Raw genomic sequence first — 26040 nt, 5'->3', positions numbered from 1 at the left:
ATACTGACACAAGATGTAAACACTAGGAAAAACTAACGACAGGTGGGTATGAAAAAATTCTGATGGTCATAAGGCAGCCAAATAGGTTATAAAGCCCATGTGAATGCTGAATATAAAAGTTAATTATTTGGGAACTCTGAGACTTCCACAGTCCCTAATAAATAAATTTGAAAAGCTAAAAATTCTTATTAAAAGCAATTCAAACATAAGCCAGGATAACCAACAAAAATGAGGTAGGCACCTCATAGTTCTGTTATTACATCATTTACCTGGATAGAAATAACCAGATAAAAGTAAATTAAGCTGCTACATTGTCATTCCATAGGATTTTTCTGTAAGGTGTTCAAGTATCAGAAGAACAAAAAAAGATTTGAGGTGAGAGGAGTACCGAAAAAGCTAAAAATTCTTGCTTTCTCTTTTTGCAAACATTTCCTTTCAAAGAGTTGGGGGAGGGGCGCCTGGGTGGCGCAGTCGGTTAAGCGTCCGACTTCAGCCAGGTCACGATCTCGCGGTCCGTGAGTTCGAGCCCCGCGTCAGGCTATGGGCTGATGGCTCAGAGCCTGGAGCCTGTTTCTGATTCTGTGTCTCCCTCTCTCTCTGCCCCTCCCCCGTTCATGCTCTGTCTCTCTCTGTCCCAAAAAAATAAATAAAAAAAAAACGTTGAAAAAAAAAATTAAAAAAAAAAAAAAAGAGTTGGGGGAAAGTATGAAGAAAATCTGACGTGGAATTTACACATGTGAAACAAGATGCTGAAGTTGGCACCACTTGACAACTACAATATTTCCTTCCATAGAGGCCACTAAGTGCTGGCTCAAAATATTAAACAACTAAGTACACATTTTCACAAGTCACACATACAACTGTTGACTGGCACAGCCTCTTAGCACAGTTCTTCAGTTTAGCTACAATAAGTGATAGCAGCAATGGTTAACAATTCCACATAAACATCACAAACACAGATAGGAAAGGGCACCTATAACAACATGCAAATCTCAACAGTGACATCACTGAATATTACACAATGCATAGAAATTGTAATGGTTTTTGGCAAGATGGGTTTTTTTTGTAACAAATACTTTATAAAACAAAAGTTCTTTTGTTATAAATGCTATTTAAAAAGTTGTAATATAATGAACTGTAGATATAAAAATTCAGTTAGATAAAGTTAATCTGAGTGGATTAATACTAAAATGGACCTGCTACTTCATCCAGTATAAATAATCCATTATAAATTAATTTCTAGTGGAAGTATACTAAGTTATTTGATTTATAAAATGTAAGAATTACAGAAAGTAAACAGACATAAAAATCACTTAAGTACAGTATGCGCAATTACTGTTAAGGTTCTATATTGCTGATGTCTTCCTAATTCTACTTACCACAAATAAATAAATTATGCCAAAGCATTTTCAAAGCTCTTTGAAATGGATGTACCATGGTAAAAATACTCTCTAATTCCAGTGTAATACAAAGGAGAACATTAGAAGTCTAGCAAAATTCAACACTGCATTCAAAAGACAATTCCACTGTACTTAAAAAAAAATCCTAGAATTTCACCTTTTTTCTTCAACTATAATCTGGTAAATATAATTTGTAAAATAAAAATTTGTGAATATTTTTCATTTATGCTTGAATTCTTTTTTAGAAGAACAAGCAGGATAATCAGAGAATTTACAAATACTTTGTATTTCTACATCTTCCTGCTATAGGTCTTCCATTAGTTCCCATTTTCTCTTTCTTCCCTATCTTTAACTAAATTCACTTCAGAAACATCCTAATTATGTTGATAGAAGTTTGATCCTTTGGATTGAAGATACATCTCAAACCTTCAAGATGATATTTTAACCTTTCCATAGAATAAAAAAGGACATTATAGACTGCATTCAAAACTAATAATATAGATACTATGAAGCTGGATATGCAAATGAGTGTCACAATAAACAAAAAGTTACTTTTTAGTTCATGATCTATAATTGGAATTCATATACTTGAAAACTGTAGTTTGTTTTCCCTCTGTAAATGAAAACTAAGTATGAATGGGGAGAGATGCTTGTTAAAAAATGATTACATTTAGAGATTATTCCATCAAATTTCAAAAAGAAGTTGCTAATCAAGATATAACACTATACAATGAAAAGTGACAATTCACATGTAAAAATAGCCTATTTGGAAACTAGCAGCTTGAATCTACTTCTAATAGAAACTCGACTGAGGGCTTAAAAACCAATTACAATTTTGAAAACAAGAAAAGGATACTCTTTCTCAGTGGAAACGCAGGGTTGTTTTCCCTCCCTAAACTCTGATCTATGGATTAGAAGTCAGGGTGCCTAGGTTATAGTTCTGGTTCTGACAAGGTGTGTACACCTGGGCATTCATCTAATGTCTCTAGGACTGTTCCTCTCTTCTATAAAAAAGAGGGGTAGATTAGGTTAGATGTTTCCAATCTTATTTTCCAGACTCCCCATGTGAAGGATGTGTCATAGAGGTAGTAGCTCATTCAGTCTAGTGAGTCTCAAAATAGGAAGGTAGGGGCGTAGGGAACATGAGAATTCCTGGGGAATCAGCGTGAGGACTCCCTTTGCAATCTCTACTCCTTGACCTCTTTGTCCTCTACTCCCAAGAGGACATGGTGACTCCTATTTTTCATAGCACTGAAAAGCGCTGGACTCGAGGTTCTCTTGGTCAGCCTCTAGGATTATAATTCAGCAAAGATGATGGTTCACATTAATATTCTGACCTAATTAATATTCTGATCAAATTAATACTGACTTCATTAATACTGAGTGTAATTCAACAAAGTCATGGTTTACAAACCAACTCAATTGTATTAAAATGTTGTCTTTTAAAAATAATGCAATCTTTCATACCAACCTAGGTGTTTCCCTCCGTCTGATTAATTTACAAATAGGATGAAGCATGATAAATTTTTATTAACTTCCTTTTCTCTGATTAGAAGTGAAATCAGAGTTGTTGGCAGTTTGCCAATATCATCCCCTTTTCTGTTTTATATCATTAGAAATACATTAACCAAAGATGATATATGGAGTATATTTATGTCCCAGTTATATTCTATGGCAAGGATCTCTTAAAATCATCCTGTCTTCATCACTTTGCCTTGTGAAAATGCATTCATTTCATCTCAGCCAGATCTGAGCAGGGAAGAGAAGCAATGTTGAATTCCATGCATTAAGGGAAAAACAAAAGACAACTGAGGATCCCGTTGCCAATGGTATGTTTCTTAATAAGCAACTCTATCTGTACCTTATCATATGGTACTATGCCAAGATCTGATATAAAGGAATTCTATTTGAGAAAAAAATCTATTAAAACTAATTGGTAGAGAACTTGTTAATTCCTTAGTGTTTATAACATTTTTTTCCATAAATGAACCTTTTAAAAATTAGCTTATTGCAATAAATTATCATACACTCCTCTTGACTTCTCCGCTAGGCTTGGAAATTTATTTCCTTTATCACATAGTAGAGTCTTTATTTATAGATGCTAAGTATTATAGCTCTATTTTGGTTAGAGAAATACAGATCAAAATATTCCTTTCCTATAGATAGAGAAAACCAGTCACAAGAAGCCTGATTAAAATCAGAAGTGTTTGCCTCTAATATGTTGAACGATGGAGATAGCCAACTAGAGAAAATCTGAATGGTTTTGGTCTATCTCTAATTCTGAGACTCGTAAGGATAGTATTTTTCTTCAAAAATTTTGTTAAAAACAATCTTTATTTATTTATTTATTTATTTATTTATTTGTTTGTTTGTTTGTTTGTTTAAGTAGGCTCCACAACCAACATGGGGCTTGAACTCACAAGCCTGAGATCGAGAGTCACAGGCTTAACTGACTTGAACCAGCCAGGCACCCCAAAAACAATCTCAATAGATAAAAAACCAAAATATTAACAACAAATTCTTCTATCAAATATTGTCGGGGGTGGGGGTTGGGTGGCTCAGTTGGTTGAGCATCCAACTTCAACTCAGGTCATGATCTCACAGCTCATGGGCTCAAGCCCCAGGTCAGGCTCTGTGCTGACAACTCAGAGCCTGGAGTGTGCTTCAGATTCTGTGTCTCCCTCTCTTCCCCTCTTGTGCTCTGTCTCTGTCTCTATCTAAAATAAATAAACATTAAAAAATTAAATATTGTTAATTTGCTGGCACCAAATTTGCAGGCAAGATCAAACTCCCTGGCAGACCGGCAATCAATGCTCAGTAACTGGTGGCTGGCAATACTGGCTTTTGGGCTTAAGAGCCCAACCTTCCCTTTCCCTGTCTGATTTATGAGGAACTCTCTTAAAATTGAGTTTTTGTTTATTTGGGGGTAAAAACAAATGGAAATCACTTTTAAAAATATAATTACTTGTACACACACTCACCTCCATGAAAAAGTTAAGTGTCCTTTAAAAAGTGACACAGACTTATGCTCTCTACTCATGGCCAAGGGAGAAACAAACTGCCAAATATCCTATATCAAAATAATTAAAATAATGAGACCTAAACAATGTTGTACCAACAAACATGCCAGGTGATGGCACTGCTCTCAATTTGGAATTGAATGTATATTGATGATTTTATTACACTAGGGATTTCATGTATAATTTATCACTTCAGAGTCCACAGATGCACAGCAAATCACCTTGTGAACAAGCTGCCTCAGCCGAAAAGGACAGAACTTAATAGGATCTGGATCTGGTTTCAGATCCCGATGCTCTTATGTAGTAGCTATGATATGGGCAACCCATTTGACTTCTGTGATTTCCTCATTTATGAAGGAGAAATAATCACACTTACCCTCAGGACTATTGTGAGAATTAAGTGAAACAGCTTACAGAAGCACTTACTACTCTGGCATACTGTTAAGTACTCAGTAAACGATAGTGATGGTAAACTGCACATTCTTGTACATGTGTGCACCTATGTGAACCCAATAGATGGTGCAGGAGTGGCTGCCTTCATATTGGTTTTAAAACAGGCTCTAAGGAAGATTCTCGTCAAAATACTCAAAGCAGTGTTATGTACTCCACAGCAAACCAACATATTCAGTGGCTGAATAATAGACAAACTGTATGAGTACGAATTCGGGAAATGATGCAAAAAGAGTATCGGCAGAGACTTTTTTGGTGAGCTCTCAAAAATGAAATGAAACTTTTATTACAGTATCTTTTATAAATTCTTTGAGGGTAGGGACTGTTTTACACATCTTTGTACCCTTCCCAGTGTCTGGACAATAGGTGTTCAAATATCTGTTGATATGGCTGTAAATTCTCTCTCAGTGAAAGTTATTTGATGTCATGACATCTTAAAAGCTAAGCCATATGACTGAGATCAATTAATGTGATGAAAGTTTCAGCTAACAATGATCTAAATGAAAAACCAAAGAGACTTGATCTACTCTAGAAAATTTTCAGACTATTGTTTACTGCTCTGGGAAGTGATTTAACACAGGAGAAAGTGAATTGACATAGGGAAAATTTAACACAGGGAAAAGATCTAGAAAAATATTTTAAGTAGCTGGCGTATTACAAACCATATTCAGACCACCCCTACTAACTAGGAGAATAAATGGAATTTTAAGAATAAGCTCTGTTGGATTAACATCCTGAATTTCTCTAACCTTTTCAGATTTTATGGTTTTAAAAACAATTGCTACCATCCAAGGTTTTCAACAGTCACTCACATGAATATAGAAGAAAGACTGAATTTTGCAGCTATCTCCCCTCAAATGCTGACAGATGGGCTTGACACTTTTGTTGTAGACAGTGCACAACTTTCAGAGTCATGTGAGGAGCACTGGAGAATTCCTTACGTGACATTACACTGACTTGTAATGTTTGTAAACCTTGCAAATATGGTTTTATGGTTTTTGTATGAATCACAGGATTGACTGGAAAGGCAGCACATTCAGTTGTAGTGAACACCTACTGGACTGCTGAATTTTCACGAAAGCACATGAATGATATTTTGGCATGTACCAGTGCCACAGTATGAACATAACTTCTTTTAAGTTAAAGTAACAAATAATGAAAATGGCATCTGGCAATAGCATGTCTTCAGTATTGTTTATATAAAAACACAAAATTTAGAGGTAGTTGCAGATAATTTTTCATAATTTCATTAATGCAAAGAGATACTGTAATTCAGCTAAACTTCTACCAAGCCATTCTTCAGAAAAGCTTTCTAAATCTAAATGTCACAATGTTCCTATTTGGTTTGAGTTATCAAAGCAAAATAAAAATAAATAAAAAAGTAATTTACATTCTCAATTTGTGTTCTTCTGAATGAAAATGCAATAGAATAAAATAGGAGAGATTTTCATTGTAGTGCCTTAATCAACACAAATAGGAATGCAAAATTCCCTAATTCTGCTTTCTCAGTATATCCTCACTGCCCTTCTTCCTCATGACAAACTTACTTTGCTGTCAAAAACATATTAAGAATTTTTAAAAGTATGTCAATGCAAAAATAAAATGCACACATTTTAAGTGTTTCACAAAAACCTTTTTTTTTTTTTTTTTTAAACAAGAGGTAACCCATTAAGAACAGCCTTATTGGCACCTAGGTGGCTTAGTTGGTTAAGCTTCTGACTTTGGCTCAGGTCATGATCTTGCAGTTCTTGAGTTCAAGCCCCACGTCAGGCTCTGTGCTGACAGCTTAGAGCCTGGAGCCTGTTTCAGATTCTGTGTCTCCCTCTCACTCTCATACTCCCCTGCTGCTCCCCTCCCCTGCTCATACTCTTTCTCTCTCAAAAATAAACATTAAAAAAATTTTTTTTAAGAGTTCTTTTATAGTAGGCTGTCCTGTGCACTTACAAACAAGGGTATAGAATAAGGAAAGTTTTGTAAAGGGAACTGGGAGAAAGAGGTCCTGTGGCTCAAAATGAACAGAAGAGGGGGCACCAGGGGACACAGTGTGCCATCATGAAAGGTCACTCAGCATTCCTTCTAATCAGATAGCCTTGAGAGATGGGAAAACACTGTGTCCCCATTTCTGGCTCAAATCACTGGAAACTGACTCTGAGTTGGAACTAAGGAAGATAAACAGAAAAAACTCAAGTCAGAAGACAGTACCATTTCCTTAACAATAACTGATTTGTCTTGATCTCAACATAAAATGAAGATAACTAAGCTTTTCAAGGATTGAAAGGATGAAAGATGTGTACAGAAATAAATATGTATGTATTGAAATGTCTAAAGAAATATTTACTAAAATATTAACAGCGGTTATTTGGGCCAGCAGATTTTGAGTGTTTGTGCTCTTTATGCTTACCTAAATTTTCTAATTTTCACACAGTAACTATTATATAAATGATGCATGTAAGTCACTTGACACAGAGCTGGCATACACGCTAGTTAAAAAATGGTGGCTGCCATCATTAATACAAAAATAAATAAATAAAACAAGATATCTTCCACCCTTTCTTATTTCTGGATGCCTCTCTATGGAGGAAAAGTCACGAAATGAAGTTGATTCCACCACAAAAAGTCCACAGAAGACTTTCTACTCGTGAACCAAAGGAAAGGTCACCATATAGAGGAATGAGTCTTTATGTGTTTATGACTTGGTGTTGAAAAAAGCTACCAAGCCAAGGGAAACCTCAGCTTTTGTGATGATTTAGGAAGGCATATAAAAATGAAACCTGAACGCGCTGTACAATAAGTTAACACATAAAATACCACCTACCCTTCTAGCTAATGTGAATTAAGAGGTTGCCTTAAAGAACAAATACTTCCCAACAGAATCCAACAAAGCAATTAAGATTCGGATTTTCTATGTGTTAATGATTATACAGGACAGGAACCAAGCTCAACTTCATTGTCGCCCTAATGTCTAAATTTATGTTGTTATTGAAGGATCTTAACTAAAAATACACCACAGGCTTTAAGACTTGAAAATAAAGACCTTGGGAAAACCACCACAAAGAGTTGTTTAACCAAAATTATTATTATTATAATTGCAGGGTATCACAGATAAATTTATATTTACTAGAAACTGCACATTTTCAAGAATGCTTTGAATTCAGCTAAATCCAATAACAAAATGTTGTTACCCCAAATGAGTGTCAATATTCTTTTGATCTCAACTACAGAGTTAAGTAATCTCCTAGGGAAAAGAGACTGAAGTTTAATGCTTATAAATAAATAATTCAGGGGGTTTGGGCTTTGAAGAGTAGTCCTCTTTTGTTGTCCTGACTAGCGCTTCCAGATTTTTAATAAGACCCTCCCATTCTCTACCTTCTCTTTATGTTTGATATACAGTCTAATGCTTGGGAACATTTTGAAAGCTTTGGTAGTTTTGCAAATCTGAAAATCACACTTCATTTAAACTGATTTCTTAGGGAACAAAAAAAATCTATCCAGGTTCAAGCACAACAGTAAAGAGCTGTTAACAGTCTTTTTTGCCACAATATTGGACTTTGCATATTATTTAAAAATTATATATCTTTCAAAAAGAATGGCACCTTTATTGCCCTCAAAAGAAAAGATGTTACCTAAACATCTAGATTTTCAGACATTACAAAAAAGAGGCACAGGAGCTAAAATTCTAATTCAGCTAAAAAAAATATGTAAATAATTTGTAGAGCTTATGTCAACACTCTCATATTCTGGATCTGACTGAATATAATTCTGTGTAAGCAGCAGAGCTAGTATTGTTTCCTCCTGATTAATATAAAATTTTAAAACTTAAAAAAATAAAGCCATTTATTAACTAGACTCAAAATGAGAGGTGGGGTGGGAAGGAAAAGCAGGCGTTGAGGACACACGTGTCTAGGACGACTTTCAGTTACTTTTCTGACAGTTTTTTAAAAAACGGAATTCCTTCTCTACTTTGTATTGCCTGAGAACCACTATGGTTTTGTAACGGCTATAACAGTAATTACATTTAATCACCCACAAGTACATTTGTGTTAAGCCTATAAATACTATGTTAGCAATACTAAACTATCTCCATTGGCTTATTTGTAAAAAGAAAAATATATTATATATTTATATTTTTATAAAGTTAACACTGAGGGCCGAGGAAAGGAAACGAGAAGCAGTGTATAACCACAGTTTCTCTGGACACAGTAACCAAGTTGGGGTCTTGCTCAGGACACCTGGTCAAGCAGTGTCTGAGGAAGAGTCATAAGAGGCAGAGACGATGAAATTGCCGCTGTTGGAGTGCCCGGCCACTGACTGTGCGGCCTGCTGGCTCAGATTGTTACAGATAAGCACCAGCTGGTTGCTCTGAGCCTCAGACAAGGTGCTGCAGCTCTGATACACGCTGAAATTGGTCTTCCTGCCGGGGATGTTGCCCTTCTCACACATGGTCTTCACCATCTTGGCCAGCTTGTTCTTGCCGAGGGCTTGGCAGTTATACCAATGCAGAGCTGCCAAGTTCACCACTGGCTTGATGGACAGGTAGAAAGGGGCATCCTCGTAGCGCATGGCAGGAGGTCGCCGCTGGGCATACTCCTTATAGTCCTGTACGGGGCAGGTCTGTGGGGCATGCTGGGTGGCATACACACGAGAGTCCGTCCCCCCTCTCTTGGTTTTGGCATTCAGGTCACCAGTGTCTTGACCCATCCACTCTAAGTACTCCAGCCCCGTTTCTGTTACCCGGAGCCGGATATCACCCCACTTCAAGGTAGATCCATGGAATCCTGTGCAGTGCCCAAAAGCTTTTGTGTTGTTGAGCCACACAAGGTTGAGAAGACCCTCAGGATTATAGCGGCTCAGCAGTCCTCTTTTCCGCAGAATGAGCTCATCAGCAAAGGTGAGCTTCATGGACTTGTGTGGCTTATTTCCTTTTCCTTTGCAGCGGAGTTCAATCTGCTTCTGTTTCAGGGCCTCTTGGGAACGCTTGAATTCCTTATCCCTCGTAATACTGTAGCCATACCTGTGTTCTTTTAGGTACCGTTCAAGTCCACACTGGTAATTGGCCAAGCTGTTGGGTTCATATTCGGACCCATCCTTCTGCCTGGCATCCACAAAGAAAGAGGCCAGGTAGGCATCCAACTCCTTGCAAGGGATGACATAAATCTCTCTTGTTTCAGAAGGATACTTGGAGATGAGGAACTCGCGGAAATTGCGGAGCGCAGTCTGCGTGCTCCGGATGGTTTTCTCATTCTGCTCCCTGCTGAGCTCAGCTGCTCTTTCATCCTGGTCTGCAACAAATTGGGGAGGGGAGGGATAGAGAGGGTGTTGATGAGTTCAGACAATGCACTTTCTACTCTGAAATAAAGTTTCCTCTTATAATGAAAAGGGAAAGAAGGAATCCATTTTATAGAGATCACTTACAAATGTTATTTACATACCTGCTGCATTATAATAGCCAACTTCAGTTTCACAAATGATGTACTAGACAAGGGTATGGCCCATTACAATCAAAATGAGCTTCTTGTGTCACTGGCACATAAGCTTTGTGCATGAAAGTTTGTGGGAGGAGTGAGTTTAGAAACAGCCTTTGTTTTAGGAAGAATGCAAGGGGAAAAAATGTGCTATTCATCCTACTGCAGTGTGCAAGGGCCCCATTAAAGCTGACACACTCATTTTGAATCACTTCATTTGTGAAACCAGAGGTTGTACTGGTTCCATTTTATTGAATTAACTAAATATTCAAATTTGTTATTTAGCACATCACTAGAGATCTATATTTAAAAGTTACCAAACAGATGATTTGCAGTAGTTAATTCAACACTTTATGGCAATTTAGGTTAACACAATTTATAAATATTCTGTGTGTAATTGCAGGGCTATTTGTAAGAAGTGGTAACATATTCGGTATTTTGTAAAGTAATGAGGATAGGGGCGCCTGAGTGATTCAGTGGGTTAAGTGTCTGACTTTGGCTCAGGTCATGATCTCACGGCTCATGTGTTTGAGTCCTGCATCGGGGCTCTGTGCTAATGACTCAGAGCCTGGAGCCTGCTTCAGATTCGGTGTCTCCCTCTCTCTCTCTGCCCCTCCCCTGCTCGTGTTCGTTCTCTTCCTCTCAAAAATAAACATCAAAAAAAATTTTTTTAAATAAATAAAAAAGTAACGAGAATAAAACTTCTTAAGTGTAACAAACAGGACAACGAATTTTGAATTAGGTTATTACAATCCAGATGTAAGGAAAGGGATGTATCTCTTGGACAAATCATTTTATTTATTATTTATACTCTTCCACCAAGAACTAGAATTGCCTCTTCTCATTATGGATCATCCACGGTTAAGTGATGTTGCTCTAGAGTACCAGTTCTCACACTTGAGTGTGCTTCAGGATTGCTCAGGATGCTTGATCAATAGCAGATTCCCAGCTGGCAGGAATCCATGCCCAGGAGGAGGTTTGAGAGAAACTCCCTTGAGAAACAAAGTTCTAGTGTTTATGTGTTATGATGGAAACCCTACTCTATTTTTTACTCAACTTTTTTTATTAAGTTCAATGATATCATCTAAATGGTTTCCTTTCAGTAGTATGTAATTTAAATTTGGACTCAATAGTAACAATAAAAATGTTTTGTCAAAAATCACTATGTCAGACATGGGTGTAACTCAAAAAGAGAAATTCTAAAAATGAAACCACACAATAGAAAACTTGGCTATCCTATTGATTGTTGAGAGGCAAGCATCAAGCTTAGTTTAAAACAACATAAAAATGTAATTTCTGATTTTACAGTATAAAGGTAAAATATTTTGTTTATCCTGTTTATCTTATTTAGGAAAATTTTAGTTTGTAAGGTTGCTCATTGGAAGTCTTTGTAAATAACCACATACAATAATAAGAATTCTAATAAACTGAATTTTATTCAGAAAATACACTTTTTGTATTACTATACACATTTATGAATAATTATGTTATTTTAAAATGACATTCTAATGTGTAATTGCCAAAATCCTCATAACTTTATAAAACAAAATGAACTAAAATTCACTAGACTACCTAATTAGATATTTTTATAGGCATGTTTTTGAAGGATCATATTTCTAAAATTCAATATACAAAAGTGTATTTTATACTTCGTTAGACTTGACTTTTGATTATGCTATTTTCTTCCAGTTAAAAACTGTTTATATATCACCAATAAAGATGTGTATCTTTCCCTCAAAAAGATGGAAGGCACACTTTGCATGTAACCTTTTACCATGCTGGCTGGCTTCCCTGGCTGTTTACATGTAAAGCCAAAGGGGCCAGCACAGCTGTTCATTCTGGCTAATTGTTTAAATATCCATCACAGTGGTCTTCAAACCTCAGAGACTTTCTAAGAAATAAACAGTAATGGACAACTTTAGGGAAAAAATTTCTAGTTTCTAAAGTTTCATACAGAATGTTTTATAAAACTTACTTGTCTGAGATGAAGACTGAGTTTGCAAATGTTGCCATCCCCAATCTAATATGGTACATATTCTGGGGTGCAAAAGACTTTGAGGAGGCAAACAAAACTTATACATTGATGATTAAACCCATAGCATGTCTTGTCCTTTGTTCTCATACATGTTCTTATATAGGTGAAATTTGCCATCGGAAAGAGGGTATTTGGGCCTGAACTGGGGTGAATTTAGGACTTCTGAAGGGGTTATAGGTTAGTAAGGTTGGTTCTTTTCACTGGAAATGGACTATTCTGCAGGACTACCAGGATGTTCAAGATAGAAGCTTAAAACTCTATTCAGTTCTTTCAGATTCAGCATGCTTTTGTTCATAAGATGCTCAATAACTATTTCATACACATGAAACATTATTTGTAGTTACAGTCAATCCTCATCTTCATTTCATAAAATATTCAACATTTTCTCCCTCTTTTTTATAAAAATAAACTGTTGAAAACCTTTGGGTGTCCATTTAAATGGATAGTTTTTTCAAAGTTCTTTTGAGGGGTATGTGAGTAAAAGAGTTAAAGTAAGCCTTCCTCCTCTTTCTACTTGGCCTCAATCTTTAGTTGAGAGCCATTACACATCTACAGGAAAAAAAAAAAGAAAGAAACTAAAAACTCCTTTCCTAATAGCCTGAAATGCACCACAAAAGGAGGGGGAAGAGTAGAGAAACCCTTATTCATTTTGCACGAATAGGGGGAAGTAAATGGCCTTAAAGTCAAGTAATAGTTTTTCAGCTAATTATACAATCAAAAAAGACCAGAAAAGATTGATAATAAAATATAAAACTGTTACATTTATCTTGCTTTTATCTCTAGTTTTAGAAAAACTTCTGATCCAATTCTTTTTAAAAACTTTTTATTAGGTATAACATACATACAATAAAGTATACTAGTCATTAAGTGCATGCAATTAATTTTCACAAATTGAATCCAGTATCCAGATCATGAAAAAGAACACCACCAGCATCCCAGAGGTCTTTCTCATGTCCCCTTCTTCCAGTTACTCCCTCTCATAAAAAATAACAGCTATTCTGATGAAACAGAATACAACTGTCTGGTCTATTATTGTAACTAATATGAATGGAATCTTAGAGGATGAACTCTTTTGTATCTGGCTTCTTTTGTTCAGCATTGTGAGTTTCATCCATATTGTTTTGTAGTTGTAGATAATTTACCCTCATTGCTGTGGGTACATTACACACATTCCATTGTGTGACTATATCACAATTTTTGTTTCCACTCTATCAGGCATTTGGGTAGTTTTCAGTTTGGGGCTATTTCCAATGAAATTTTTATGAACATTGTATGAAATGATGTCAGGTGTTTACTTAGAAGTGGAATTACTGGGCCAAAGGAAATCATAGGTTCAGCTTTAATAGATACTGACAAACAATTTTCCAGAGTGGTTGTACCAATTTACTTTCACAAACTTGAGTATGTGAGAGTTCAGGTTGCTCCGTATCTTCGGCAACAACTAAGTAGTCTTTCTTTATTTAAGCCATTCTGCTGGGTGTGGGTGGTACTGCACTGTAGTCTTAATTTTCATTTCCCTGGTGACTAATAAAGTCGAACACCTCTTTATAGGTTTATTGGTCATCTGAATATTCTCTTTGTGGAAAGCCTGTTCAAGTCATTTTTCTGTTGCCCTTTTGTCTGCCCTTTTCTTACTGTTTGCAAGAGGTTTTAACAAATTTTGAGTCTTTATCAGATACACATAACGCAAATATCTTCTTCCCAATCTGTGGCTTGCCTTTTCACTTTCCTAATGGTGTTTTTAATGAGTAAGAGTTTCGAATCCTAATACAGCCCAGTTATCAATTTTTTCTTTTATGGTACATGCTTTTTGCATCTTATTTAAAAAAATCGTGCTTATTCCAAAGTAATGGAAGATCTATTTCTTCCGAGGACTTTAGTTTTACTTTTCACATTTCGATCTGCCATCCACTAAACAGCCACCTGTACGTTCTAGATAAAAATTAAGATTAATTTTTTTCAATATGGACCATGATTCGTTTGATTTTAGTAAATTAATAAATTTTGACCAGGCAATACAGTAGGTACAGTACCTAAAAGTTACATATGGGTATAGAGTGAAAGTAAGTCACCCTTCCATCCCATCTCCTTGTTTCCCTCTGCATGGCAACCAGTATTACCAATCTATTGGGAATAATTTTTGAGATTTTTTTCTATGCACAAACACTTATTTTTTGTCTTTCAAGTAGGGGGGTGGAATATACTCTACATCCTATTCTACACTCTGCTTTTTACCATTATGGTGTATTAAAGATAGCTCCATACCACTGCATACATATTTGCCCCAATCTAATAGCTGTAAAGTTCTTCTATGGATACACCATAATACATTTATCTAATCTCCTAATTCTCTATTGATGGACATTTGAATTATTTCTATCCTTTTGCTATTACAAACAATGCTACAATGGGTATCCTTGTATACATGACATTCCCCATATATGAGTGAGTATATACACAGAATTAATTTCCAAAGTGGAAATGCTATATTGCTATTGCCCTATATGTATATATGTTGTATCAATTTATACTTCCATAAGGTATAAGAATGATGGTTTAATCACACCTTCCTAGATATAATGTATTATCAAACTTCTTAATCTTTGCTTATTTAATTGGTAAAATCTATTAAGGTTTTATTTTGCATTTCTTTTATGATAAATAAGATTGAATATTTCTTTCAAATACTTATTAGCCCCTTATATTTTTTCATTTTCTTTCTGTGGATTTTTTTGGCCTCTGCCCATTTTCTTTTTTTATACTGACTTATAGGAGCTACAGATACATTTAGGACTTTTCATTTATATTTAGTCTTTTTTTATATTTAGTCTTAATATTTATTATATTATTTACTTAACATCATTATTATATTTAGCTCTTTGTGTTACATATAATGATGTGTATGTGGATAAATATATACTTTTTTTTAGTTCGCCTTTGTATTTGTGACTTATGGTATTGAACTTACCTCTGTTAAATGTTTTTTATATTTTGTGGTATACTTAGAGATGTTTTCCCCACTATGAAGCCATAAAACAGTTCTCTTATGTTTTCTTCTAAAACATTTTTATTTCATTTTCCATTTTCATTTTATTTCATTAAAATTTCATTTTTACGTTTTAAATATTTAACTGCCTGAATTTATTTTGGTGTAAAAAGTAGGCGCCAACTTGGTATTTTTCTAGATAGTCATCCTACTGTTAACAATAGCGGTGACAGTGGCTCATTATTCACATAACTGGACCTTTAAAACTTTTTTTTTTTTTTTTTGCAGCAAATTCCTGTATTTGTTGTAGGACGTCACTATTTATTAGAAGTCTATCATGTCTTTTAAACTACTGAAGTATTTTTATTAGAATTAGTTTGGTTGGTTAGTGACTTGATTACAAAGTTGCATAGGCTTTGAATAGTCTCTCCCAAAAGTGGTCATTTAAAAAAAATTGTTTTAATGTTTATTTATTTTTGAAGGAGAGATAGGCAGAACATGAGTGGGGGAAGAGCAGAGAGAGCGGGAGACACAGAATCCGAAGCTGAGCTGTCAACACAGAGCCCGAAGTGGAGGTTGAACCCACAAACTGTGAGATCATGACCAGAGCCGAAGTCGGATGCTCAACCCACTGAGCCACCCAGGAGCCCCAAGCTCTGTCATTTTTTAGTGTGCCATTTGCAAAATGATTTTTAGAAATGCATATATTCTTTGATGACAATAACACCTGCATAAGATATCGTTGGGTTTTGGTTTGTGATCCACTTTTAGAGTCAACACTGAGTTTATCTCATATCTTTGTTTTAATATTAGTTGTATTTATTTTGCATACTACACATTAATGTATAGACTTTTTCCCAGTTTTATTGAGAAATAATTGACATATATCACTGTGTAAGTTTATACATTACAGCATAATGTTTTGAATTACATATATTGTGAAATGATTATCACAATAGGTTTAGTTAAAATCCATCATCTCATATGGATACAATAAAAAGAAAAGAAATTTCTCCTCATGGTGAGAACTTTTAGGATCTACTCTCTTAATTTTCTCACTTCTATTTGTTTCATTTAATCTTAGTTCTTGTGATCATAATATATGCCAGGATCTGTTCTGACTATTGTATCAGGGCTCTTGCTCAGCTCCTCTTTTTCTTGGCTGAACTGTCTTCCTTGTGTTGGCTTCATCCACAAGCAGGATAACAACAGCCAGAGGTGGAAAAGTGACCGTCTATTCCAGTCATCTCCTTTTAGGAGTAAAGAAAACCTCTTCCAGTTTATGTTCTCTTGTTAATTTTTCTAGTGGTTATCATTATTTTGATAACTCTGCATATCACAAATCCTCTATTTTTATACAACATATATTGATACCCCACTACAAGCAATATCAAAATTAATGTGCCATATACTTACATTTCTTCCTCTAACTAACCATTTTCAATTTTATTATTTTTCTTGGTCCTTATAATTGTTAGCTTTTATTCTACCGTTTAGTTTAGTTCTTCTAGTGTTACCTTTATACCTTCAATCTGAATACCCTACTACCTGAATTGGTAGCTTTAAGTAATATCTTTTGAATCTTCGTTTATACTATTTCCCACATTCTCTCTCCTGTGCCCTCCCAACTTTTGAAAAATTATACACTTCTACATTGTTGTGGCTTATGATACTTACTATAAGTGTTTATAAAATAATTGATACAATTGTTTTTAATAATAATTTCTACATTTTGTTCTCAGTTTTGCAATTAAATATACAGAATCAATGCTTACCACCAGTGTTTTGCCAGTCTCCTTCAGTTAGTTAAAGTTTGTCCTCTAACAGCTTAATCAGAAAGTATTTATGAAAACGATATTTTCCTGAGGTCTTGAATTTTTTAGTATGTCTTTAAGCTTTTATTGTCTTTATAACTGAACAACATGAACAACAGTTTGACTAAGTACAAGACTCTCCACTCATACTCCCCGTCCTCCCACACACCCTGGACAATAGTAGCATTGCTCAAGTATTGTGTAGAATTCAATGCTAGCATAGAAAAGTCAATGGTCTGGGGCGCCTGGGTGGCTTGGTCGGTTAAGCGTCCGACTTCGGCTCAGGTCATGATCTCGCAGTCCGTGAGTTCGAGCCCTGCGTTCGTGCCTCCCTCTCTCTGTGACCCTCCCCCGTTCATGCTCTGTCTCTCTGTGTCTCAAAAATAAATAAAAACGTTTAAAAAAAATTTTTTTTTAAAAAATAAAAAGAAAAGTCAATGGTCAGCATAGTCTTTCTCCCTTATAGGTCTCTTGATTGCTTTTTTGGGCAGGGGTCTGGATATCTAAATGATTATTTCTTTATCTGTGAAGGGCAGTAAGGTTACTAGGCTATATCTCAGTGCTGATCATTGTACACCCATCTTTTTTCTGGTACACAGTGTGCCCTTTCAAGCCATAAATTCAAGTATATCTCCACTGCCTTATCACAATGGCAGACCACCTCCCACAAAGATGGCAAGTGTATTTGTGTTTCTTGACTCAGTCCTGCCTCCTCTGCTATTCTCTGGTGTCAAACAGGGCCCAAGGAAGCTCTCAAGACCAACCCAAACACCCCCATACCAGTTCTTCAAAAGTGACTGTTAATTTAACTGCTCAGCATGTATCATCCTAGGTGGAAAACAGTTCTCACACCTCCGAGATCTACAGTCACGTGTCTCATGGTGTCATGTTCAAATCCCCAACTGATCACTGACTGCATCTGGCAGTCTTTCTTTGTACACTGTGGTTCTAGCAGAAGACTTGTAGTTTAATTTAAGAGAATGTTTGTTTCTGTTTCTTATTTTGAAGTTATTTTAAAAAGACGCTGGAATTCAGATCCAGTTCTTTACATATGAATGAGATTGCTGCAACTTTTAGTCCCTAACCTGGTGCCTAGCACTTAACAGGGATCCCATAAATATTCACTGAATGCATTCTCACCACATGAAATCTCCGTGAAGAAGAGTTACATTCCTGAAGATTTTGTCATTCCTCAAAAACTCAGTAGCCAAATTTTATTAAATTTTGTTTGAATGTATGTGGTAAAAAATAGAACTTGGATTCTAAATAGTTCTATTTTTTATCTAATATGAATGATAAACAAAATTGTTTTCAACACAAACGAAGATTCTGTAAAGATCACTTCCAATTTTCGTAAGTGTTCATATCATTCAGCAGGCAAGCTGAATGAGTCATTGTTACTGATGGAAAAAAAAGCATGCATTGAGATGAGCAAAATGGTCTTATTATATATAGGAAGTTGTGATTAAATAGCAAACTTTAAAAATCATTATTTAAAAATTTAAAAACCCCAAAGGCCTAGAAAACGGAATGAAGACAAGGTAGCAGCCAAAAACATAGAAGTACAAATTATTGTTTTCTAAACAGATCAGGTATTTAACAATTGGAGATACAGTTTTGCAGACGGTGAATGAGTAGGCATCAGAATCATGTTCCCTACAGCTCCCACGAACCTAACGTACCTAAAAGCCACGAATCATTATATGTGCCCAGACCTAAAACGTAGCTTTGGCTCTGTTCCAACAAACGTGCTCTTCTATCTAATCAGTGCCTCCACCATTCACTTACCATTTGCCCAAGCTTGAAATCTGAGCACCAGCCTTGACACTGCTCTCCCTTTCTTCTACAGCTAATCCATCAATCCCTGCTGAACCACCTCACTCATTCAAGCACACTTAATGAGTGACTGAAACATGTTAGGAATTAAGTAGGCTCATTCTACAGGGATGAGTATAATGGTAACAGTCCCTACTTTTGTGGAATTTACCACAGAGTGAGTAAAAACAGATAATAACACAAATAAGGTAACCTTAGACAAACCAACACAAATACTATGAAGAAAAATAACAGAGTATTGTGAGAAAGAATAAATGACCAACTTAAGGATGGATGTTCCAGGAAGGACTCTCTAAGAAGACTTTTTAGTTGAGACCTAAAAATGAGAAGCCAGTTACATAAACTATAGGAGGAGGAAGAGCAGAGGGAACAGCACTTGAGAAGTTCCCGCAATGGAAATTAAGTTTGAGAAACTGAAAGACTCTCAGTGTGCCTGGAGCAATAAAAAGGGAGAGTGATACTAGAAGAGGTCTGAAAGCCCATGGGGGTCAGATCACACCAGGCCTTGTAGGTCTTATTAATGACTTTGTATTCTGTCTTAAGAAAACTAGTTGGTCAGAAAACTACATGGTCAGGTTTGCACTGCCCTCTTATGATACAAAACTACCTATAGGTTTGCAGACTTATCTTTTCTCATGCAAAGAACTCTACCTTGTATAACTAGGGCTGAGTTCACATTTGAATGACCTCGTGCAAAACACTCCCAGACAGTGAAATGATGCCTAAACTACCTCTGTGGAAGGTCAGAGCTAGAAAAAACAAGAGGAATATCCAAGTCAACCATCACCTCACCTTTCCCCCTCACTCTACCCCCCAAAAAGAAAGAAAGGTATTAAGAGTTTGTAAAAACTGTGGGACAGAGATTTGAGCTAATCTTACTGAGATCTTAAAGGACCAAGAGACACCAGGTGACAAATGGATTATGCTTCCATTATCCTGCCCTATTATTTTATTCCATCTTACTCACACCTCTCTGTTAGGTTGTGACTTCCTTGAGGAGAAAGGAATGCTTAGCACAGAAAAAAAATTTTTTTCTTTAAAGATTTTAAGTAATCTCTACACCCAACGTGGGGTTCGAACCTACAAACCCAAGGTCAAGTGTTGCACGCTCCACTGACTGAGTCAGCAAGGCACCCCAGTCTTAGTAAAATTTTTAAGCAATGGTTTTTCTATACTTATTTATATAGTCTTTTTTTTTTTAACATTTTTATTTATTTTTGAGACAGAGTGAGACAGAGCATAAACGGGGGAGGGGCAGAGGGAGAGGGAGACACAGAATCAGAAGCAGGCTCCAGGCTCTGAGACGTCAGCCCAGAGCCCGACGCGGGGCTCGAACTCACGGACCGCGAGATTGTGACCTGAGCTGAAGTCGGACGCTTAACCGACTGAGCCACCCAGGCGCCCCCTCTATACTTATTTATATAGTCTTTATGCCCCATTAATTACATTATTTTTCATGTATTTATCTTCTCTGAATCCTGAATACCCAGCATATGTTCCAGCACTCCAGAGCTACCCAAAGTATGAAGACTAAATGAATAAATATAAGAACTATCAAAATTTTTAAATTTATTTTAAAGATCTTATTTTTAAGTAATCTCCACACGCATCATGGGGCTCGAACTCACAACCCCGAGATTAAGAGTCACATGCTCCATTGACTGAGCCAGCCAGGTGCTCAAAAGAATTTTAAACCTACGTATCCTACACATATATTTTTTTCTTTTATCTTTTTGAGAGAGAGACAGGGCACAAGTGAGCGAGGGGCAGGGAGAGAGAGAGAAGCGGGGCTTGTGCTCACTCAGAAGTGGGGCTTGAGCTCATCCGATGTGGGTCTCGAGCTCATGAACCATGAGATCATGACCTGAGCAGAAGTCAGATGCTTAACGGCTGAGACACCCAGGAGCCCCTTACACATATATTTCTAATGACTGAATGTTTCAAGCTTTGACTGGAGGATGGTAGGAAAGGGAGAACTTCTGGACATGGGTGGCTTTCAGAAATTCATTTTTAAAATGTCTGCCTTTCCTCCATACCTTTAATTTATATAAGTTCCCTTCTACCCATACTGTACCCTGCTGGGCTACTGTATTAGGGATCTTTGCTGTCACTAGTATGCAAGTAGTTTTTGTTTTTAAGTAGGCTTTGGTTTTAAGTAGGGAGAGTGAATAAACTCTTCAGGTAGAAGGTATGGGTGACCTTCGTTCTTTGAAATGAATGTGGTCCCTTACTTCTTGCCATCTAACACAACAGCCATCTAACACTTATCACTTATAAGCTTTTAAAAAGGAGAAGCCGTACTATAAAACCTAGTACAGTGAAATGGGCCTTCTATAAATGTAGCTAAGAGATGGAAAAGTTTTAGGTTACTGTCTTCCAAGAGATCTGTGACCTGGAACGGGGCCCGAGAGAGAGCCTCAGCAGTGGCACAGGAACTCCTACAAAGAACCTGAGTAAAGTTTTTATATACACAGCCTTTCTGTACTTATTTACATAGTCTTCATGCCCCATTAATCCAATTATTTCCTCCCTTGTTAGGAGATGGCATGGAAAAACACATAATTAGTGCAGTATCTTGTGTTCTCATTTAATTTGAGATTTATGTTCTATTTAAATTCAGATCCATTTCCTTCTATTGCTGTAGCATTCAATTTAACAAAAAAGAAGCTTAGCTATCACATTCTTTTTGTGATTTTATTAAAGCGATACATCTGAAGCAATAAGAAACATTTCTTGATATTTAACTTATTATTTTCATTTGAATATTTTATCTTTTCATTTGATAGAGAAATGATGTTCAAATTCTTTTTATAAACCAGTGAATGATAAGTCTACAAGCTTATTAAATAAGAATGTATTTTTAAGTTTGAAAAATAAAAAAGTAAAAAGAAATCTGGCGAGTAGATTTATATTTATGAGACTACAGTTGGGATTAATATAAATCCACATTTGTGAGTACTCCCCCACCCCCCTCCCTAGCATTTCAAGAAGTCCTGTGGTGGTAGAGTCAAAGGCAAGTCCCTGATGGTTATGTAGATTATATCATAGCTAGAAGAGATGACTAACACACATAAAATTAATTAAAATGACCATACAGGGCACAGTGCGATTAGGCACTGTGTTTATGGCATGGCCTCCCGGTCCTATAGGAATTCAGAAACAAAAGAAGTCAAATAGAGCTTAAGATATGTTGTAGCTCTGTTCCATGGGGGAAAGGGTACCATTTGGTTAAGAAGAACAGGAGGGTAGAGCATTGCAGGAAGAAACTGCATGTGCAAAGGGAATGATATGAGAGGGAGTCTGGCTTCTGATCATAAGGATAGTAAAACACTGATCCTGGTCTGAAGGTGGGAGAAGGGTTAGAGTGGGGAATATAAAGCTTAAACAGTGGGAGAGCCACATGAAGTGCTTTATATAGTAATTATATACACCAGAAGAGGAAACAATATGCTAAGTGCAAAGAACCTCCAAATGCCAAACATTTGAAGAAACTGCCTTTTAAAAATAAATCAACAACCCATTTCTCTACTTCTGACATTCTTTATTCCCCTTGTGCTCTTATTTTCTTCTGTACACCTGTTACCATCTGACATACCACATATTTACTTGATACTTTGTTTAGCATCTGTCTGTCTCTAGTGGGCTGCCAGCTCTGTAAGAGCTGGGACTTTGCTACTTTACTCACAGGATCTGGAAAAGCACTTGAGAAGTAGTAGCATTCAATAAACATTTTTTGACTGAATTAACACCAAAGCTAAAAGGAAAGTTACTGAGATAACAGTATGTGTAATTATACAATCTACTTTAGACCAACACTACTGACTGCATTTAAGAACAAAAGTCAATGGTACAAAATTAAATTTGGGGGCTCACAATCAGAATCTCATAGTCACCTTATCCTTCATTAAGCCTCTTCAGAGAGTCTGTTGTGGTCAAGGCAAGTGGTATGATCATCTGCAATAACTATACGAAATGGCTCATTACAAGGACACTGGAAACTTTTCCCAGGGCTAGTCCCTTTGGATAAAAGGACCTATCACATAAGGAGGGACTGGCTGGCTCAGTCAGTAAAGCATCTCACTCTTGATCTCAGGGTCTCAGGGTCAAGCCCACTTTGGGCATAGAGCTCACTAAAAAACAAACAAACAAACAAGACCTATCACACAAATTGCTACAAGACAATATCTTTATATTACCATCAGGATAAGAAAAAAAATAATACTTTAACAGAAGTCCATATGAGAATTAACATGTCCATAAAAATCAAGATAACTCCCTCCCCCAGTCCTGACCCTCACTTTAAAAGAGATTATACTGACATGATGATGTTTGCTTTAGGTACTTACTTCTACATATGTATTCCTTTGAAAGAAATTAAATTTTCTTTTTTTTTTTTTCAATATATGAAATTTATTGTCAAATTGGTTTCCATACAACACCCAGTGCTCATCCCAAAAGGTGCCCTCCTCAATACCCATCACCCACCCTCCCCTCCCTCCCACCCCCCATCAACCCTCAGTTTGTTCTCAGTTTTTAAGAGTCTCTTATGCTTTGGCTCTCTCCCACTCTAACCTTTTTTTTTTTTTTTTTTTTTTTTCCTTCCCCTCCTCCATGGGTTTCTGTTAAGTTTCTCAGGATCCACATAAGAGTGAAACCATATGGTATCTGTCTTTCTCTGTATGGCTTATTTCACTTAGCATCACACTCTCCAGTTCCATCCACGTTGCTACAAAGGGCCATATTTCGTTCCTTCTCATTGCCATGTAGTACTCCATTGTGTATATAAGCCACAATTTGAAAGAAATTAAATTTTCTTAGAATTCTTTCATATGCTCAAGGAAAATAGTCTTGGTATTAAAATGTAAAAGTGCCCTAGTTGGTAATTAGGAAATAGGCCAACTTTATTTGTCAAAGGGTTACAAAAATCATATTTGCCAACATTCATATTTCATTTTTGAAAACAGCAATAGCTCCTAACTCCTGTAATTTATTTAAAAAAAGAATAGTGTGAGGTACCTGGATGGCTCAGTCAGTTAAACAGCCAACTTTGGCTCAGGTCATGATCTCATGGTTCGTGAGTTTGAGCCTCGCATTGGGCTCTGTGCTGACAGCTCAGAGCCTGGAGCCTACTTCGGATTCTTTGTCTCCCTCTCTCTCTGCCTTCCTCTGCTCATGCTCTCTCTCTCTCTCTCTCTAAAAATAAATAAACATTAAAAACATAAAAATAAAAAAAGGAATAGTGAGCTATATTTACTTTAAAAGTGGAAAAAATGGGCACCTGGCTGGCTCAGCCAGTGGAACACATGACTCTTGATCTCAGGGTTGTGAGTTTGAGCCCCACACTGGTTGTAGAGATTACTAAAAAATAATATCTTCAAAAAAAAAAAAAGATGGAAAATAAATTGAGATAACCTTATAACTACCATAAAATGTATTAAAAGTTACTGTCTTCTTTCTCCTTTAATTTTTATGCTTTCTCCTAGAACCTTCAAACACAGGCTATTTTGTAGGATTGTTAACATCACTAGTTGAAGCCAGACTTGTATATTATTATAGCTATCTGACCAACAAACTATTTTAAAGCTCAGTTAATCTTTTCCAATAGTGAGAGTAAAACACATTTATTACATACATATTCAAAAGCTTGATAATTTAGAATAACAGTATGAGTCAGTTTGGTATGATTCTGATAGTATTTTTCACTGAAGCAGAAATCACTTAAATGAACATTGGTCATCTGTTCATTTCTCTCAGTTGTATGTTATGTGACTCTAGAGCTTCTGGAAAATTTTCTCCTTAAAAAAATTTAGAAATAAAATACATTACAAAAATACCAGCACTTATTAAACAACTACAGGCAAAAAAAGAAAGAAAGAAGGGGAAAAAAACCCCACCTTTTTTTCATGTATATTCACTGTTGTCTCTCTCTTTACGAATTAAATCAGGCTAAGGAAATGTGTGCATTGGATGATGGAGTAAGATATTGTACACATAAAGGAGACCAGGCACTGACCTTGCAAATCCTCCCAACAAGGAATTAAATGAATGGCTCATAGCATGCAGGAGGCTACATTTTTAACAAGTTCTCAGATGATTTAATATAGGTGTGGTCCAACAGGCCATGCTTTGAGAAACAGCGCCTCCTCTCCATCTTCCCCTAAAAGGCCTAGAATATCTTCCTTCAAGTGAACCTCAGCCTAAGCCTGGCTTCAATTGCAGCACTTGCCTCCCTGCTGGGACAGCAGATTTTCTGATCTGAAAATTTTTATTTCCCTGACAAAACAGTGGCTTCTTAAGTAAGTAATAAATACTTAAGTGATTTCTGCTTCTGTGAAAAATACTACCAAAAATCATTATAGATAACTAGTATTATTACTTGACAAAATAATGAAGGAGTTAAAGAATTATTTCCCTCTGAAATCCACTGGATTCAAACTTCGTCTTTTGTAACTTTTGTGAAATTATTAAATTCAACACTGTTTCCCTAATTGCCAAAAATAATGTTTCAAATCTAATCTTATTTGGTCCCTTTCAAGGCACTTGATATGGGCAGTGTAGCAACTCATTTATGGCTGCAGCACTGCCAGTAAGAATGGCTGGGTTTGAGTCCCAGCTCTACTGCTAACCAGCTACGTGAACTCGTGTTAGTAAGTCTTTTAACTTGAGTTTCAGTTTCGACAACTGTAAAATGGGTGTAATAACTGTACCTATCTCTTAAGAGTTGTATTAAAATTACTTGACTAAGAGAAAAACAAACCACTTAGCTCAGCATTGGGTACATAAATCATCTAGTTCAACTCTTTAAAAACATCACTGCTTAGCAATGTGTTCCACCCGGGCCTGGGTGGCTCAATTGGCTAAGCATCCGACTTTGGCTCAGGTCATGATTTCATAGCTCTTGAGTTCAAGCCCCACGTTGGGCTCTGTGATGACAGCTCAGAACCTGGAGCCTATTTCAGATTCTGTGTCTCCCTCTCTCTCTGCCCCAGCCCTGCTTGCACTTTGTCTCTGTCTCTCAAAAATGAATAAGCAAAAAA

The 26040-nt window shown here is 36.3% G+C and overlaps 1 protein-coding gene across 3 annotated transcripts in view; it reads right to left on the bottom strand.

Annotated features, from left to right (window-relative positions):
* Window positions 1-26040, bottom strand: part of KIAA1958 (KIAA1958 ortholog) — a 158760-nt gene that overhangs the window by 38110 nt on the left and 94610 nt on the right. Inside the window, exon 3 of one of the 3 annotated variants that reach the window (XM_078436576.2) lies at window positions 10066-10149. The exons of 1 other annotated variant lie outside the window; for it this stretch is intronic. In XM_078436576.2, coding sequence (XP_078292702.1) covers window positions 10066-10149 — 84 coding nt within the window. Of the gene's footprint in view, window positions 1-693; window positions 10150-26040 lie in introns of those variants that run through there. One more of the 3 variants, XM_060608993.3, reaches the window with a different exon arrangement.

Source organism: Panthera onca, chromosome D4 (assembly GCF_046562875.1).
Source record: "Panthera onca isolate mPanOnc1 chromosome D4, mPanOnc1 haplotype 2, whole genome shotgun sequence".
Classification (NCBI taxonomy): domain Eukaryota; kingdom Metazoa; phylum Chordata; class Mammalia; order Carnivora; family Felidae; genus Panthera; species Panthera onca.
Note: the sequence above shows the minus strand (reverse complement) of the source record. Positions and strands in the feature narration are given on the sequence as shown.